Genomic DNA, 18,660 nt, shown 5'->3' with positions numbered 1-18,660 from the left:
GAATTTAGGCGTATGCTGCCATGCCTGGCTGATTTTAGGCATTCCTTTTTTTTTTTTTTTTTTTTTTTAATTTTTTTTTTTTTTTTTTTTTTAAGATTTNTTTNTTTTATGTATATGAGTACACTGTAGCTGTACAGATGGTTGTGAGCCTTCATGTGGTTGTTGGGAATTGAATTTTTAGGACCTCTGCTTACTCTGGTTGGCTCCGCTTGCTCAGTCCCTGCTCACTCAGACCCAAAGATTTATTTATTATTATAAATAAGTACACTGTTGCTGTCTTCAGACATACCAGAAGAGGGCGTCAGATATCATTATGGGTGGTTGTGAGCCACCATGTGGTTGCTGGGATTTGAACTCAGGATCTTCGGGAGAGCAGTCAGTGCTCTTACCCACTGAGCCATCTCACCAGCCTGATTTTATGCATTCTAAAGTTTTTATATCTTAATTAAGATCAATATCTTGGAAGAGAGACTGTTAGTATAAACACCCAAAATTAATTCAGTAATAAAAACACAAAAATCCACTTTTAGAGTATTTGCAAACTTATTATGGAGAAAGGTACATATGAAAAGTGGGAAAAGCTTTTTATTTTTGTTTATATTTTGAGCTCTTTGGATAAGAACTGCACCTTTAAAAGCTAGCTATTCAGAGTAAACTAGTGATTATATAAATTACAACTTTCAGTATTTAACTTGAAAATGTGTTAAAATATACTCTATTAGTTCTTTTCTATGTTAAAATAATTTAATTTTTTTTTAAACCTTTGCTGTTGTTTATTCCAAGACAGCAACAAACTATATCCTTAAAGGTCTTTCTTTCTTTATTAGAGCACTTGCTTTCAAAGAGTGGCGGGGACTGCACTTTTATTCATCAATTCCTAGAGTGCCAGAGTGAGTACAGAGTATTTTTCACATTGATTTTTAATCAATCAGGGGCTGAGGTTAAAAAGGCTGTGAGCATGTCAGTGTACTTGTGTAGTAAGACTGTCTTCAGGTGTCAGCAAACCTGCTTGTTTCTCACTTTTGAGAAAAATATTCTTGCTGCATTTGCCTATATGTATGGAGTGGAAACATTTCATTTCAGTGGCCCCTACACACACACACACACACACACACACACACACACACACACACACACAGGAGGAAATTTCAAACTTGCTGAGTAAAAGTCATCTGTCAGGGAATAAAACAGACTACTGGGTTGTGAAGTACATAAACTTTCTCATTTTAAAAATGTTTATTTAGTTAGTTTTATGTGTGCATTTTGTCTGCTTGTTTTGTTTGTATGTATGTATGTATGTACACCATGTCTATGCATTGTCTTCTGAAACTAGAGTTTCAGAGAGCTATGAGCCACTATGGGGTGCTGGAAATCAAACCCAGGCTCTGCAAGAGCAGCTAGTGCTTCTAATTGCTGAGCCATCTCTTCTGCTCACACCTAAACTTTCTATGTGTAGAGTACCTATGTGTACCTAAAAGTGCCTATGTGGATACTTGATGAAGAAATAGTGACAGTGGCTTCTTTATTCAAGTTCTAGTTCTATCACAGATTGAATTTTGAATTTTGAGAGTTTTAAATACATTTCTCAGATTAAATAAAGTTATTAAAGCAAATAGTCGTTTGGGGCGCTCAGCTCGGAGATGCACTCAGCACAGTGCAAGCTTTTTATTTTAGGGAAGGGGCGTCAATAAGTTGTCTTACACTCTGCTGTTGCCTAATACTGGCAATTTCCAAATGGGTGTCTTTAGGAATATTAAAGGTAGACTGGCTCTTGGTGATTTAGATCTCTTCTGAGTTCTAAACAAAATGTGAATCCTTTTTATTTGAAGTTCATATAGCAGCTTAAATCTCTTTAACAGAAAGTTACAGCATTTTTTTTTTTCTTTTAAGTTACAGCATTTTTAAAGTGCTGTTAGTGACCGGTAAAATCACTATGTATAGAAGAGCACTTGTTTATATGCATTGCTTTTCTTGTCATGCAGTTACTCTCAAGCATTTTTCCTCTCTTCCCCTCTTGAAAAGAATGATTTTTATCCATATCATAGGTGTATATATGTTTGCCTCATGCTTAAGCCCAGGGCCATTTGTGGTTAAAGGGTCATACCTGGATTTAGAGCATACAGTTTCAGTGGGTCACTGTTACAACTTCTAAGAGTTGTTTAGAAAAATATGTAATTGCATTAAATTGTTTTAGAAGAACTGTTTCTCCCCTCAGTTTTAGATACTGTAATAAAGTTTAAAGCTATCTTAAAGTTTTTTTTTTTAATATATGTGACATTTTTTCAAACTCTTAATATTTGTGGACCATCTGATTACTGCATCTCAATTATGGGAATTGGCACAGTGATTTCTGTGAGGAAAGATAATTTATATCCACTGATTAGCTAGAGGCCATAATTATTTTTAAGATTCTAGAAGAAATATTGATATTTTATTATATAATGCTACTTTTATTTTATATATATTTTAGCTTTTAGAGTTTGTACGTTAAGCCCAACAAATGAGAAGATCTTCAAAAGAACATTTTGCTATATTGTAACTTTCAAAAATTCTTGTTAGTAACCAGTAAAGGTCACAGACCTTATTCTTATCACTTGCCTATTCTCAAAAAAGGAAACAAAACCCCATTAAATGTCTAATTTATATTATATATTTGATTTAAAGTAATATAAAATATAATTGTTTAATATTTAAGTGAAGAAAATCTGCTTAGAGAATTTTATTACATTGTATTTGTATGGTAAAAATGAGCCAGATAAGTATTAAGAGAACAGAAGTCAAAACAAACACCCTCAGTGAGAAAGTTAACTAAACAAAGGATGTTTGTGCTAACTATCTGTGTGATTGCTCCAGAAAATACTGAATCTGTAGGACACAGAAGGAAAGTCAGAAGATAAACATTCTTGTATACAAAGGACAGACAAAGAACAAGAACAAAGCAAAACAAAACAAAAGGGCTTCTATACAGCCGATCGTCTGAGTTTTTAGTGCAGATAGTGAGAGGTTCAACTCTTGAGTGGCTCAGAGAAGCATATCATAAGAATCTGGTTTCTGAATTTTAGGTAGCAACAGTTTGCTTTCGATGATTCCAGACGGTATCTTGAATTTTCCAAATTAAGTTGGTTCCTTAAATAAGGATTGCTGGAAAGGGGTTACCTCTGGCCTTGTTTGTTGTTAGAAGGATCATTTTATGACAAACTGCTATTATAGACATTAAGTTTAAAGAATATTATCACAGGAAGGAAACTCAGCAAACACCTTGTTCAGGTAAACTTATGAGTAGTTTGAGATTATACATTGACAGCCATACATACATAATCTTTTTTGCTTTTTTTTTTGTTTTGTTTTTAATGACTAGGCAATTTAAAATGATTGGTATTGATTACAAAGTATATATTTAGTGTACAATAGTACTTCAAATTCTTTCTCCAGTCTTTTAAAAAGCAATGTCAAGTACCTTGTTTATTAATTATTGGACTTATATAGCTAAAGTCAGTGTTTTAAAAACTAAAAAGCTCATGGTTTACTTCCATTGATTTTTTTTTTTATATACTTAGTATATTGGGAGATATTTCATTTTACCTGTATGAACCCAGATTGATTTTTATAGAAAATAAATGAGCTGGAATACATTTTAATGTTTTCCTTGTATTGAAAGTCAGACTGTATTTTTTAAAAAGGTCTTTTAGAGAAAACTGCTTAATTCTTGGAAACGAAGGTGGGTTTTAAACAAGCTTAAGTATAACCTTTTACATGATTCCCAATCTAAATATTCTATATAAAATTACTTTACATAAAGTCTAGAATTAGCAGGTAACTTCATTAAAACTTATTAGCAAAAAAGAGTATCTTCAGCATAGCAGGGTTTAGGAAGGACTGAGTTCCTTCCATCTTCCCTTTAAGTTTAGTTACTTGAGCTACTTGAGGTTTCCTTCATAAACTTAACAGATTATTTGGAACTCTTTTGTGTTTTGCTAAAATGCTTTCTGAGCTAACAACCTGCATGCCTGTTCTGTTTGGTCCATGAACTCTGGTTTGATGAACTCATTAAGTGCTGAGTGACACCCAGAGGACACAGAGACTTGAGACCTGTCCTTGAGTGCAGGGAGGGCGGCTCTCTGGACATCTGCCTGCTGCTGGGCTGTCCTCACAAGGGGAGATTTTGCTGCTGGATGCCAGAGAATGTTCCTCCCAGGTCTGCTTTGTAGACACAGATTGTCCATTTTCCAGGAGTCAGCTTACTCTTTATGGCATTACCAAGTGTCCCGAGTGAGATTAATGCCTCTGTGGTCTTAATCCATGTTTACTTTTTTATCTTACTGGCTTGCAAAGTATTTTTTTCCCTTTCCCTATCTTCATTTTGAAATTATAGACAGTGTTTCTGCAGACTTCTTCCAGTACTTTCTTCCTGCTAGGGCTTACTCACTCTCACTGAAACTGAACCCACTGACTAGGTGTTGGAATCCACTGACTAGGTGTTGCTGGGTGATTCCGTGTTTATGCTGTGTCACTCTGTGAGGCTATCCTCAGAACAGTCTCAGGGTTATCTGGGTGCCAACTCTACTTTAAATACATTTTTTTTAAACTTCAGTTTTCAAAATTTTTTATTTCTCTAAACCTGATCAGTTTATTTATGATTAGAAAACATCAAGTAATTATAGTTCTGTACTGAAAGTAGTTTATATCCTCATCATGGGAAAACTTTCTCTCAGAGTTAGATGTTGCTGATATTTCATCTCTTCATTCTTAGCTTGTCTTCTCTAGATAAATTGAAGGCTATTGGCAGATCTTTTAGCACTTGAGTGGCAAGAAAAGGATGATGGTAAATTCAAGCCAATGCTGTTTTTTCTGTTCTTGAAATTGGTCTGTTTTCATTGAGTTCTGAATTCTGAACCCCTCTCTCCTCCTTATTCCTCCTTCCTCTTGTTAAAAAAACAAAAAAACAAAAAAACAAAGAAAACCAAAACAAAACAAAAACCTGTTCCCAGAATATCTTCTATAGCAAGAATTCCTTTAGCTGATTTTACTTTACCAGAAATGAATCCCACTGTACAAATCTGAATTTTTAAAATGCATGTGTGCAGCCCCTTCTGTGAAGTTCTAAAGCCTTATTTCTGCTGTGAGTTGCCAGTTTCTGAGGAAGATTAGTTGCTAACTTGATGTTGAACTCTAATTATAATTTCATTTACTTCTATCTTCATTATAATTTTAATAAGTTTATTTTTGGCATTTGCCTTTTCATAATCAAACCAACTCTTCAGGTGACTTTGGCATGTTTCCATTTATAATATTATAAGAGGAATCTTGGGAGGATTCTTTTCACTGACCATATGATTTCTGGCAAATTAGCCCCCTTTAGCCTTCCTTTCTTCACTTATAAAATGAGATGGTTGTACATACCTCATGACACTTTTAAAACTGAACTGAGATTATATTTACCTGGTGCTCTCTGCTCTTGTGAACTGGGAGGGAGGAGACGCACCCTGGCTGTCCTGGAACTCACTTTGTAGATCAGACTGGCCTTGAACTCAGAAATCCGACTGCCTCTGCCTCTGCCTCTGCCTCTGCCTCGGGAGTGCTGGGATTAATTTTTTTTTTTTTGTTTTTTTGTTTGTTTGTTTTAAAGAAAGCCCTCTATTGTATCTCTTTCAATTGTGACAAGTCAGATAACTCCTTCAAGATCTAAGGGATCTTCTGTCACATGGAAGTTCTTTCTTCCAATCTCTGATGAGGGGTAGGGGAAGTACGCCATAAACTGTTCTTATCTCTGTAGATTATAGGTATTGCAACAGAGCTTCTGTGTTGTTGGGGGTTTTATGTTTTGTTTGCTTTGTTTTTCACTTTCTCAAAATGAAAGGGAAAGTTTTGAGCAATATATTCTAATATGACACCACCTCCCGTCTGTCTCTTTCTCCCCCCTGCCCCCCATTTATGGTTTTTCATGACAAGAGTTTTTCTGTGTAGCCCTGGCTTCTTGGAAGTTGCTCTGTAGGTCAGGCTGGCCTCTAACTTAGAGATGTCCTGCCTCTGCCTCCCTGAGTTCTGGCATTAAAGGTGTGTCCTACCATCACCTGGCTGAATTTTTGATGTTTAAGACAATCATTGTAGTTGAGAAAGACCAGAAGAGATAACCAGATAGATATGAGGCCTAAGTCAGATTTGTGCTGGGACACCTCCCCATTCTCCTTAAACCAATCATCACGTCTTTGTTATCCTGGTGCACAGTAACATTTGAAGGACTCCTTATATTTCTACAAGTAGTTTAGAGTGAGTTGAGGAAAGTGGAGGTAATGGACAGCTGCAGCATCCTGTCAAAGAGATTTGAATAAATAATAGTGGAGCAAGAGAGGAAGGACACCAACATCATTTAGGAGAAAGGAAGAAAATAGACATTCAGCTTTAGCCACAGTGAGATTACATCCCTGTGGGATTCTGGATGAGGGTACCTGGAAAGCAGTTAGAGAGTAAAGTTCTGGAAAATAAGAGGGATATGACTGCCATCAGCATTAAAAATAGTTCAGTTGCAGGTAATTAATATAGTGAATAGATGAATTTTATTGCCATTAGCAAAAATCTTGAATGCCAAATACACATATTCAAATTATATCCTCATGGAGAAAAAGGCAATGAAAGGCTAAGAAAGGAGTGGGCAGGCGTAGGAAATGAATGGGCAGTCCCAGAAGTAAAAGACATAGTTTTTAAAAGGCAGTTGAAAACTTTTGATTAAATACTATTAGTGAATCCATTTATAACAAAAGATTTAGGTCACAAGGACAAGGGGGTGGGGGAGACTTTACCAAGTCATAGGTGTCGACAAAATTTTTGAATATTTCAAAGAAGTGAATCAGGTGTGAGAGATTTGGAATTCTGTTCTGTTTCTTACTCTACAGTGGATATAGGGGCAAGTTTTAAATCTACAACTCAGATACCAAAGGTGCTCAGGACCAGAGGAATCCGTGTGGTGCTTTAAGCAAGGGTGTGGGTCTGTGCCTTATTTTCTTTTTCCTGGTCCATTCAGGAACTGCTACTCACATGTCTCCTGAACTGCTGTGTGTCCCATAAGTGCTTCTAGAACTTTGGCAGGTTTAAATATAAGAAAAACAGGACATTGTAAACCAGGGAAGAAACAGGAAAAATGTATAAAGCAGAAGGAAGCTTTTAAGAAATGTAATTAATTTTTTCAGAAAGTTAGATATTTTATAAATAAAACAAGAAACATTATATTGACTCTTAAAAGGTACAGCCCAAGTTATTAGAATTATTGATAGGCAAGAGTATGATACTAGAGTTTTTAAAATCAGTACAAGGGTTTTTTAAAAAGTAAATATTCTAGAAAATGAAAATGGTAAGAATTTTGAGTAAAAAATTTTTAAGTAAATGTTTTAAAATAAGGAATTATCATGAGAATAATAAGTTTAGCTGTGAGAAGTGAGAAAAATGGGATGGCGTGGACACACATACACAGAGAATATACTTATCAATAAAACAGAATGTAAGAGTGCCCCAGTGAAAAGTATTGAAATTCTATGCTGTAAATTAAGAAGATACACTGAATGTTCATTGAATTGTGTCTTAAAATATCACAGGCTAAACCAGAAACCAAGACACACACTGTATTGTTCCATTTCTATGATCCATACAGGGTAAATAAATCAAGCAATAGGAAACTGATCATAACCTGCCAGGACCATAGAGGGAGGTTGGAGAATAAATGCTTAATGTTTATTTGGCTTCTTTTGGGGTTATGAAAATGTTTTAGGTATTATGAATGTACTAAATATTACTGAATTGTTCCTTTAAAACAATGGGTGGTTTATGTGAATTTTAGTTGAGAGAGAATGGGTGGAGGGGAGTACAAAAATAATAGGATTGGGCATACTGACCAGTAGTACAGTACCTTGCATTCTCCAGTGTCGGGCTAGAATGGGGCAGGGGAATTTAATAGCTCTAAGGGTAAGTAAGCAAAATTATAAAATGGCAGTAAATAAACCTTGAGTAATTTTTTTTTGTCTCTCCCTCCTACTTACTAAATTCTGTATTCCTGTACTTATTTTTTAGATTTATTTATTTTTTAAATTTTGTATATGTGATTATTTTGCCCATATATATGTATTTGTACTATATGTGTGTCTGGTGCCCATGAGGCCAGAAGAGTGTGTCAGATCCATTAGGACTGAAGTTACACCACCATATTGATGGTGGGAACGGAAGTTCAGCTCCTCTGTGAGAACGGTTGCTTTTAACCACTGTGCAATATCTGGATTCTTACTGGCTTGGTCTCTCAAGCGTTTATTCTCATCCATGCTACTTTTCTATCATGAGGAGAGCACTTTGTGCCACATCATCACTCAGGGGCTATAATGTTAATCGTCTTACTGTGATAATGCCATCTCAAAAGATGATGCTTATGTACCTGTAGTGTGGGGGCTGTGAACCCCTATCTTCTCTATGAGCTTCGGCCCTGGCTTGGTGCCATGGAATTGAGTGTCACCCCAGGTACTCAGAAGGGAAAGGCAGATCAATTACTGTAAGCTCTAGAAATCCTTACCACTTAAGAAGAATCTTCACTGGGCTCGCCCAGGTTCGAAGCTAGGAACCAGCAGAGCACTGTGCTTCTAAAACTTTGAAGGAAAATTATTTCCTATAGCATTGTGGGCCTAGTTTAAACTGTCAGACACAAAGTGTTAGTAGGATTCGAGTGTAGTGAGAGGAGAGAGTGACAAGTCATTTACCCTCTGTGCATTCCATTCATGAGATGAGCAGAAATTATGTTTCAATAATAAAAAGAGAGAATAAAACGTATAAAGTCCTAAAATACTGAGTGACTTCAAGTAAAGTGTACAGATATATTTTTTCTTATTAAATGCTAAAAGCAATCTTATTATTTCTTTTAAATAGCTATCTCTTCTAAAATCATCCATTTTCTTGATTATATATTTATGTAGACTCTCTTCTGAATTGTATCAATAGGAAATTATCTATCGGTATGGCAGTGTTTCTCTTCTTTAAGGAAACTGCCTTCCCCAAATTCCTTTATTTCATCTTCATACCCAGGACTTAACGACTTCCTGTTGGTTGTTTCTTTTGTTTCCTCATACAAGAATCTAGACTTTATAATAGGATGATGTCTTATGAAAACAGAAGGCATATTCTTTCCCTACTCCCAGTTTTCTGCAATAATTTGATTGTTCTAGTAAGTTTAGTTCTCAAGTTCCTCTTCAAGGTTCAAGCTTTTTGTTGAAGCTTGGTCATGGAGTGATGCCTTTAAATTTGGTCATGGAATGTGTTACACTGCTCCTCTCAGGGAATGCGGCTCTGTTGGAGCTTCAGTGGTAACGCTTATTTTCTTTGGCAGAGAAGCTGATGGTCCAGGGGCATCTAACCAAAGTGGTAGAAGAATCAAAGCTTTCAAAAGGTTAGTTTGCTGTCTTCTCTCCCCCGTGGTTTTACAGCTATTTTGGATAATGAAAGTTAATTTAGAATTTCAAGGTTGTTGTATTTTAACCATGAGCTTATTTCTTACAGCTTACAAAATGTCAATCTAGTAACAGTATCAGATATTATATAAAGTATTTGTATGTTTATTTTAAGAAAAAATAGGAAAGTTTCTTTTAATGTAGGCATTTGTGTGTGGTTTTAAGGCTTGTGGTAGGTTTGCAGTTGATTCTTTCCTCTCATTGCTGCATTGTTTTCAGTTTTCATCTCAGACTTAGTCAACACAGGGCAAATTTTTTAGGAGTGAAAAATACTTAAAATTTTATTTTGAAGACTACTATATATTTAACATTCCTTATGATATTCAGTATTTCTCTATTTTGTTATCTTAGTTTGATTAAAATAAAAGTGATAACTTTTAGCAATGTAAAATCATGTTATTTTATAATTAAGTCTCATAATACCATCAAAATAGGTTTTTGTTATTATTATTATTATTATTAAACTCAGGGAAGAAAATTAAAGTTTAAAGTGCCATACTGCTGCTTTTAAGCCTAGGAAACTAGGTAAATAAATCTGGCAGGATGTGTTCATTGTTAGAGTGGGACTTTCATCAGACTTTGCCAGAATAAAATTTAAAACTAGCTTCACAATCCTAGTCAGTTAAGACAACAAATACTAAGAGTTTGTAACAGTTTATTTTAGTACGTTCTGTATTATTAGAATAATTGGGTTCACTTGCTTTTTAAAATGTTTTAAAACAAATTGTGTTACTTCAGATGTCTGGTAGCTTTCATTTTGAGTTTTGTGCAAGTAGATGCCATATAAGGAGAAAGAATGCATAGACGTGCAATGCTAAGATTGTTCTGGCTGATGGGCGTTAGGTTGCAGAAGAGCGAGCTATTTTTAGTACATATGTAATTTATTTTGTCTTATTAAACAGATGAGAACAGACTTTAAAATAGCCTTTACTTCCCCTCTTAAGTTCCTATTCTAATCTGCCGTGCTGCCTAGGTATGTCAGTGTATTATGGAATAGATTTGCTTGAAATCAGGTTTTTTAAAAAGATGTGAACAACATTATGGATTAAAAAAAATACAAATAAAAAGTTTGGAAGAGCCTTTCAGCAGTTCCTCTCTGGGTCTCTCGGTTTGTTTCTTGTTGAGACAAGCTCTTACCGAGTTGCCTTGTTTAGCCTTGAGCTCTTGTCTTAGCTTCCTGAGTGCTGAGATTACAAATGGGGAGGGACCACGTTTGGCTGTTTTTATCTTAAGGAACAAGCCAGACCAATGTCCAAGGTTCTTTGTTTCAGTCAGACATTTATTAAACCTATTATGGCAAATAGTTCCATGCAAATGAGTTTAATTCATTTTTCAAGAGTCATAATACATGTTTCATGTTTCATTAATTAACACTTGTTAGTACTTTTCACACTGTCAAACCAGGTGGCCATAAAAGTTACATTTTAATGTTTTCAGACCGACTATAAAATATTTCTTTGGAATTTGACTCAGTTACTTGTCTTTAAAAAACTACATTAGTGATTTTATGGTGAACTTTTTCGTTACTCCATTGAAAATGACAGTTGCTAGGAGTTATCAGCTCCTCTGAAGGCTTCACTATCATGCATATAATCATGCCTTGCATGTGCTTTCTGGGTTAGGACTAACTCAGGACATATCTGTAGACGCTTGGACATAGATAGGAATGCAGCACAACCATTCTGTTCTCTGCATGTCCTCAGGCAGCTCACGGAAACTTCCAGCCTCAGTTTCTCCACTCTTACTGGTGTGTGTTAGGTTGGCTGCTTTGGTTTAGAGATGGGGTCTCAGGAAAGAAAAAAGGGGGGAGGGAGTAAATGAAGCAGTCTCTAAATAGCATTAACTAAATATACAAATAGTGTAATCTATGTGTATTATACTTACTGTCTTTAAGTTTCAGTCAGTAATAATACATGTATCTTGAATATATTCAATACACATTTCATTTTCCCATAATAATGGTGCTGTAGTGAGCATCGTTATGTCATATTTCACATATTCAACTACTTCCTTAGGGAAAAGTAAAAGTGGGCTCATAATCTTTATTTATTTATTAGATTTATTAATTTTATATGTATAAGTATTACTCTACATGATTGTATGTGCACTGTATATGTATTGGTGCCCACAAGAGGCCAGAAGTAGTGTTGGATCCCCAGGATCTAGAGTTATAGTGAGTTGTGAGCCACTCTGGGTTCTGGAACTATATTAGGGTTACCTGCGAGAATAAGAATTGCTCTTAACTGCTGAGTCAGCACTCCAGTCCATGGTTTTGCATTAAATTTATATATATATTGTCACAAATGGTGCAGTCAGATAAATGTCATGATTATTTATGAAGATAGTAATCCCCTAATGAGTATGATTTTTCTCACGAGAGCAATAGCATCTGTATACCCTGAGAAAGCAGCGTATGGTCAACAGGGGAAAAAGAAAAACAGTAACAGAAATGATATAATAAAAATGTAATATACTAGGGAAATAAATGTTTCCTTAGCAGCAGTGTGGTAAAAGTGATACTTTGCAGCATAAATAAGTCAGAGAAAATGGTTGTTGAGGAACGTAGACTCAAGCAAAGAATTGCAGTCTACAATGAGTTCTTATGCATAACCCTCCAAAGAAGCCTGCATAACTGAATCTCATGGGGATCAATCAATACGGGGATAAGAGTGTGGCTAAATTCTTCTATCTGAAACTTAACTGAATTCTACGTGTGATTCTATAGAGTTTTGGTTGGGGAATGGCTTTCTCTATAAACCCTGTCCCAAAGAATGCCATGGAATGAATACATAGGTGTGCTGCTACAGACACTGCCTGGGATTTAGTCACGCACCATCTTTAATCAACTGTTGCTTTGAGAACAGTAGCCTAGAATGTCTGATATGGCATGGTAGCTCTCAAAAACACCTTAAAACAGGTCCCCTTCTTGTTGTAATTTTGATTTGTTGTAATTTGAGTTTTCTTTAAAAGGGGGCTGCTCATCTTAACTGGTACTTGTATAAATTTTCAAGTGATTTTCTGACTCTGCCCTAAGGCAAACTTCAGGCTGTAATATGTAACGTGCCTTTTCCTTTGATTATCTTCAGGCAACGGCAGCATTGCTCTGGGAGTTTTGTTGCATTTGTTGTGCCTCCCTGATTGCTGTAACAAAGCTCGATGTATTTTTGTTCCAGTTGATAAGTGGACAGACTTGAATAAGAGCCCTAACCCTCTGCATAGCAGGCAGGATCCACATTTGGATTTTCTCTGCGCTCTCAGAAGTAATCAGCATTGAGTCGAGTGGTGAAGAACAAAGAGATTCAGTGATCTCAGTTGATTTTTAACACGATTTTGCATAGACATAGATTTGATCATTTAAAGCAGTTTTCTTAGGAGAAGGTGTTGAATTATAATAACATTTTGACTTTTGTGTTTTTCCTACTAGAAAATCAGGCAAAAGCAAAGGAAGCTGACTTATCAGATACTCTGAGTCCAAGCAAGGAAAAAAGCAGCGACGACACTACAGGTGAGTGTGAGCCAAGTGCTTACCCCTGAGCAGTCTCTGCGTGACTTAGGTTTGTTGGGTAATGAGTTTGTATTTAATGAAAAAGTGGTGTTCTAGCTTGTAAAATCTTGGATATTTTGTTTATTATGATAATAATTTGTTGATAGGCTTTAAAACTTTGTAATTCTTTTTCCCCCTTATAGACGCCCAGATGGATGAGCAAGACCTAAATGAACCCCTTGCTAAGGTGTCTCTATTAAAAGGTATTTTAACACGTTTCCACAACAGTTTAAAATAGGATATTAGACTCTCCTTTTGCCACAAAATCTGTTTCGTGTATATGTGAAGCTTTCTATTTAGTTCACTGATTTAAAAGGTGGGAGGAATGCACATTTAAAGTGTTGGTACCCAATGCTTGCCAAAAAAATTAGCTGACAGAGTGACTTGGTTCAGTGAAGATAGAGCAGCACGTGGTCAAACCTGAAGTGCATTTGTGTGTGTTTTCCTCATTTTTAATAGAAACTTGTTTGTACTGTTAACATAATTAGGGTAAGGTGAAAACACTTAGCTTTCTAGAAAGAACCATATCGTTTCTGCTGGCATGTGCTAGAAGTCCTAAGATTTAAACTTTCTGTTTCCCAATAATGATCTTGTTCTTAATGCTCTTTGATAAGTTTTGGGGAAAGATTTTTCCAGTTACATCTTTTCTCCCTCCTTCTCTTTCCTTGCTCCATTCATTCTCTCTCAAATTCATGGCTGCTTCATCTTTCCTTATTATTATTATGTGCTTATTATTATTATGTGCATATGCATAAATACATGGATACAAACTGCACAGTCTGTTGAGTATAGCCTGTATATGTGTGGTTTCAGAGCTGAGGACTTAGTAATTGGATAACCAATTAGGGCCTTATCCACAGAGGAGACTAAGTCTGCCCCTCTCACTGAGCTGAGAAATTTTGTGATAAGCCTCTTTTTTTCTTGTCTCACCCCTAAAAAGGAAGTATGTTTGTTTCTTGATAGTTACTCTTTTAGAGTACAGTAGATAGGAACACAAGTATTTCTCAGTGAAGTGTCTTGGGGAAGACTTATTGATAAATCTTTGATAATCAGCATTTACGGTTTTTCATCGCTTCACTTTCCACAAGGAAGTATCAGTCCCCAGTTGAATATGTGGTGAGTGATGAGTTCACACAACAGGAAGCTCTCTGGGTGAATCAACCATGGCAGCCTGTGGAAGTTTCTTTGTGTGTGTGTACCTATTGTTCCATGGGAGTGGTAAGGGGTATATCATAGACAGATTCTGAATTTTGAGATATGCGGAAGTGGGCTTCATTCACCCTGCCTGACCCTGCCGCCGCCTAGTTGTGTAACCACAGCAAGAGTGGGTGTTCTCAGATTCTCTCAGTGTCCTTCATCTGGACATCCTTATTCTCCTTGTCTTACTCCATGGACCCTGAAAATCACATGGCTCCTGGAAGCAGTTTTGACTGAATTCCACATCCCAGGCAAGTTCCTGAAGGTTGTTGACCTCAGCAGCCAATTCGTCCTTGAGTTTGATCACGGTTTTCTTTATTTAATCATCTGTACGGCTCCTAAGTGACTCTTGGTGTTGATAAGGCATGAGTTCTTTCATGTTGTGGAAACTAAAATAAACTAATGTTTGCACAGCTTAGAAATCTTCACAGAAATGCAAAACCGTTATTATATAAGATGTTATAGACTGGAAAAAGGGATGAGGTTGTAAGTCACTGTAAGACCCTAGGCTTGAGTCCCAGCATTGCAAAACAAAAGAACAAGCAAATGGACAGGCTGGGATTGGGAAAGTGAGCACTGTTAAACAGACCTGGTACAAGAGAATGGGGACTAGAACCTCAGTGCTTTATGGGAACATGAAAAAATAAGAGAGGAGAAAATTGAGTAATAAACACTCATAAAAGTAGTGACTTATGTGGTCTTTTGTGTTGCATAAATCTGCCAGATATTCTTGTTAGCTAAATTCTGATTAATTTTTAGGTAGCATTGTGATTGTGTTAATTATATTTAACTGTTATTAATGCATTTTTATTTATGTATTTTATTTTTAATTATGTAGGAATAAAGACGCTTAACATTGCCTCTAGCCTCTATACTCCCAAGTATATGTGTGTATGCATACATCCGCACATGTGTATATATGTGTGGACACAAATATACCCATGTACCATGCACAATTATGTGCACAAACACACATACTTACTTCTCTCTCTCTCTCTCTCTCTCTCTCTCTCTCTCTCTCTCTCTCTCTCTCCCCTTTTCCATTTTTCCCTCCCGCCTTACATTTCTGTATGATGGCTAACTTTTGTTAATGAATAGTACTTTTTCGTTTTTTAGATTTATTTATGTCTACAACCTTATACCTGTATGTATGCCTGTAGGCCAGAAGAGGGCACACGATCTCGTTATAGATGGTTGTGAGCCACCTTGTGGTTGCTGGGAAGTGAACTCCAGGTCTCTAAAGAGCAGCCAGTGCTCTTATCCTCTGAGCCATCTTTCCAGCCCCCAAAGAACAGTATTCTTCACAACAGCTGTTCAAAGATTTTGAAACTGGGTGTGGTGGCATATGCCTATAATATCAACATTTGGGAGAGCAGGACAGGCAAACTTAGAGGCCTGTCTACCTCTCAGTGAAATAGAAAGATTTTACAACGTGATTTTTTCATTAAGTATGTGTACGTGTCGATGTGAAGGTGTGTGCATACAAGAGAAGGTGCCCAGGGAAGCTAGGCCAGATGAGGTTATCAGTCCCTGGAGGTAGTGGCACAGGAACTGAAAGCTGCCCGCTGTGGAGTGCTAGTATTGCAGGGCTTTCGGAGATAATGCTTGACCTTTAGTAATCAGGACACGGAGACATCTGTATAGTTTAAGGCCTTGGCCTTTTGCTGAGGCAGTCTCTCAGGTAGCCTCTAACTCAACCCAACTATCCTCCCATTTTGTGTCTCCACATGGTTCTTTCTCACTGCCTGCTTCCCAGCTCTCTTGCCTTTCTCAGGCTCTCTGCCTGCCAGGACGTTTTGCCTGTACTTCTTGCAGCATCTCGGGCTGCCAACTCTTTAGTACGCCGAAGCCGTATTCCTTATTCAAACCGTTGGCTTTGGGGTCTACATGGGGAAGGTCACCTTGCCCGTGGCTGCTTACCTTTCTTTTAAAGGCAGGTGAAGAAGTAACACATATACACACACATATCCTGCTAGCCTGGTACTGCTGGCTACAAGTAACAGTAGAGAACATATGGATACACGTTTTCATAGCCAGAATATACAGTATTTGGGGGTCACCTCAACATGGCAGGACCCGAGCTTTGGTAGTATCTAAGCAGAATACACTTGTGACTTCTGAGCCATGTCTCCATCACCTTGCAGCTTGATTTCTAAGATCAGAATGTTAAGAGTCTAGAGCATTTGTTGCTCTGGAGGACCTGAGTTTGATTTTCAGCACACACATAGCTGTTAACAACCGTCCATAGCTCTACTTTGAGGAGACCCAACACCCTTCTGACTTCCTTCAGAACTAGGTATACATGCAGGGAAACACTCAAATACATAATAAAATAAATGAATATTTAAAAAGAGAGAATAGAGTATTAAGTCATTCCATGCTTGATTAGGATGGTGGATTTTATAAGAGTTGAAATAATCACCATGGTTATTATTATTATTCCTTTGTAAGAGTATTGTGCATTCCTAGCCGGGCAGTGGTGGCGCTTGCCTGTAATCCCAGCACTTGGTCGGCGGATTTCGAGGCCAGCCTGGTCTACAGAGTGAGTTCCAGGACAGCCAGGGCTACACAGAGAAACCCTGTCTCGAAAAACAAAAACAAAACAAAACAAAAAAACAATAACAAAGCATAAAACCCCACAAAAAGGTCATCATTTAACCATCTTTGAGAATACTATTGTGAGTATTGTGCATTCCTAAAATGGCTTGTTCACTTACTAGAACTTACTAGAATCATTTATTAACTTACTAGAAACATTTACATTGTGCTCGATTACATAGGGTTATATTTTGTAATCTATATGATAAGGTGCAATAACCTGACGATTTTGTTTTGGTGCAGGGTAGTTGAAACGGGTTTGTAAGCCTACAGTAGTACCCCAGCTTTCTGAGTGCTGGGGTTATAGGAGTGTAATGCCACATCCAACTTGGGATTTTTCTCTTAAAGGGCGAGGGTAAATTATCAGATTACACTGTTAACTTTAGGATTGATTTGAAAGAAGTGGCACTTAAATAACCTGTTTATCTTACTCATTGCAATTCTGTGAGTCATTGTTTTCAAATATTTTATTCTTTCATTTAAAAATTCTTTATTGGGAATAATCATGTACTATTCATGTTAGTGATCTAGGGTTAAGAAAATAATTTATCAAGCTATCATTAAGTGCTCTTTCTTAGATGTATATGAAACCATGGTGACAATAGTATCTACCTATTATTCTGTGTTAATAATTTTTGTTAAATTATGTGTCTTTTAGAAGAAAGTAGGTCAAGCTACATGTTTTGAAATTTCCCCCCAAATTTGAACTTAAAAACAGAAGGGCTTTTGTCTAAATGACATCTAATGTAAAGATTTAGAGACCTTAGAATAGTTTCAAAGACTTTTTGTTTTGTTTTGTTTTGTTTTTAGAGACAGGGTTTCTCTGTATAGCTCTGGCTGTCCTTGAACTGACCTTGTAGACCAGGCTGGCCTCAAACTCAGAAATCCACCTGCCTCTGCCTCCTGAGTGCTGGGATTAAAGGTGTGTGCCACCACGCCCGGCTAGTTTCAAAGACTCTTATGTTTATTTGGGATATAGAGTTTCTAGTCAAATTGGCAATAAACAAGGATATTGTAAAATTTGGGAGTTCATATTTTCCTAGTTCCTCAACATTTTCCCCAATCAGACAGTAGACCCTCTGCCCAGACAACTTGTTGTACCAAAGTGAAAAGGCTAGTCACTGCCACAAGGCTCCCTTCATGTTCTCTTCTGATGTGGCCTAGTGATGTTTTGTGCAGTCCATTTGTGCCTTTACTCATAGACTCCCTGCTGACTGCTAGTAGAGGTACTCACCATAGCTCCTCACTTCTGGTTCTGGACCTGCTGGTGCCCGTTCCTAGGAACTCTTTCCATGTAGCCTTGGCACAGTTTGTCAGGCCTCCTGCTCTAGGAGCTGTGGGTCTGATAAGCCTTAAAATTCATGACTCTACTGTTATTTCTCTTAAGTATTTTACAGTGGTTCTTAAAGATCCCACAAGGTGTTTGCTTCCTTTTGTCATTTTGAAGACAGAGAAGGGTAGGTGATAAGCCAGTTGGTTTTTTGTTTGTTTATTTGGTTGGTTTGGTTGTGATGATACAAAGTTGGTTTGGTTGTGATGATGAGCATCTTGAAAGGAAGATCATTTGTGATGACTTTAAAAGTATATCATATGATGCATGCCATACTAAAAGAGGAGAGAAAAATCATGAACTTGATCTTGACTTCAGATGGTTGAAAGGATGTTATAATGAGAGAAAATGTCCTGGATTTACATGCTTATGATAGGAACTACAGAGGAGGTTGAGAGTTTAGAACAGAAACTAGAGACATTTGGCACATGCAGCCAAAAACTACAGTTCCATCTTTTTTTTCTCTTCATCCTTTCTTTGTTTTGTTCTGAATTTTGAAACAGTTTTTTTTTTTT

General features: G+C 36.8%; 1 protein-coding gene across 17 annotated transcripts in view; it reads left to right on the top strand.

Moving 5' to 3' along the window:
* Slmap (sarcolemma associated protein) overlaps positions 1-18,660 on the top strand; it is a 122,993-nt gene that overhangs the window by 83,761 nt on the left and 20,572 nt on the right. For 7 of the 17 annotated variants that reach the window (XM_029541293.1, XM_021203108.1, XM_029541287.1 and 4 more), the window contains 3 exons: positions 9,356-9,415; positions 12,901-12,981; positions 13,164-13,223. In XM_029541293.1, the coding sequence (XP_029397153.1) occupies positions 9,356-9,415; positions 12,901-12,981; positions 13,164-13,223 (201 nt within the window). Of the gene's footprint in view, positions 1-827; positions 891-7,856; positions 7,954-9,014; positions 9,194-9,355; positions 9,416-12,900; positions 12,982-13,163; positions 13,224-18,660 lie in introns of those variants that run through there. The other 10 variants (XM_021203107.1, XM_029541282.1, XM_029541288.1 and 7 more) reach the window with 4 other exon arrangements.

The sequence above is a fragment of the Mus pahari genome, chromosome 8 (genome assembly GCF_900095145.1).
Source record: "Mus pahari chromosome 8, PAHARI_EIJ_v1.1, whole genome shotgun sequence".
Classification (NCBI taxonomy): Eukaryota; Metazoa; Chordata; class Mammalia; order Rodentia; family Muridae; genus Mus; species Mus pahari.
This window is presented reverse-complemented; position numbering and strand designations above follow the sequence as displayed.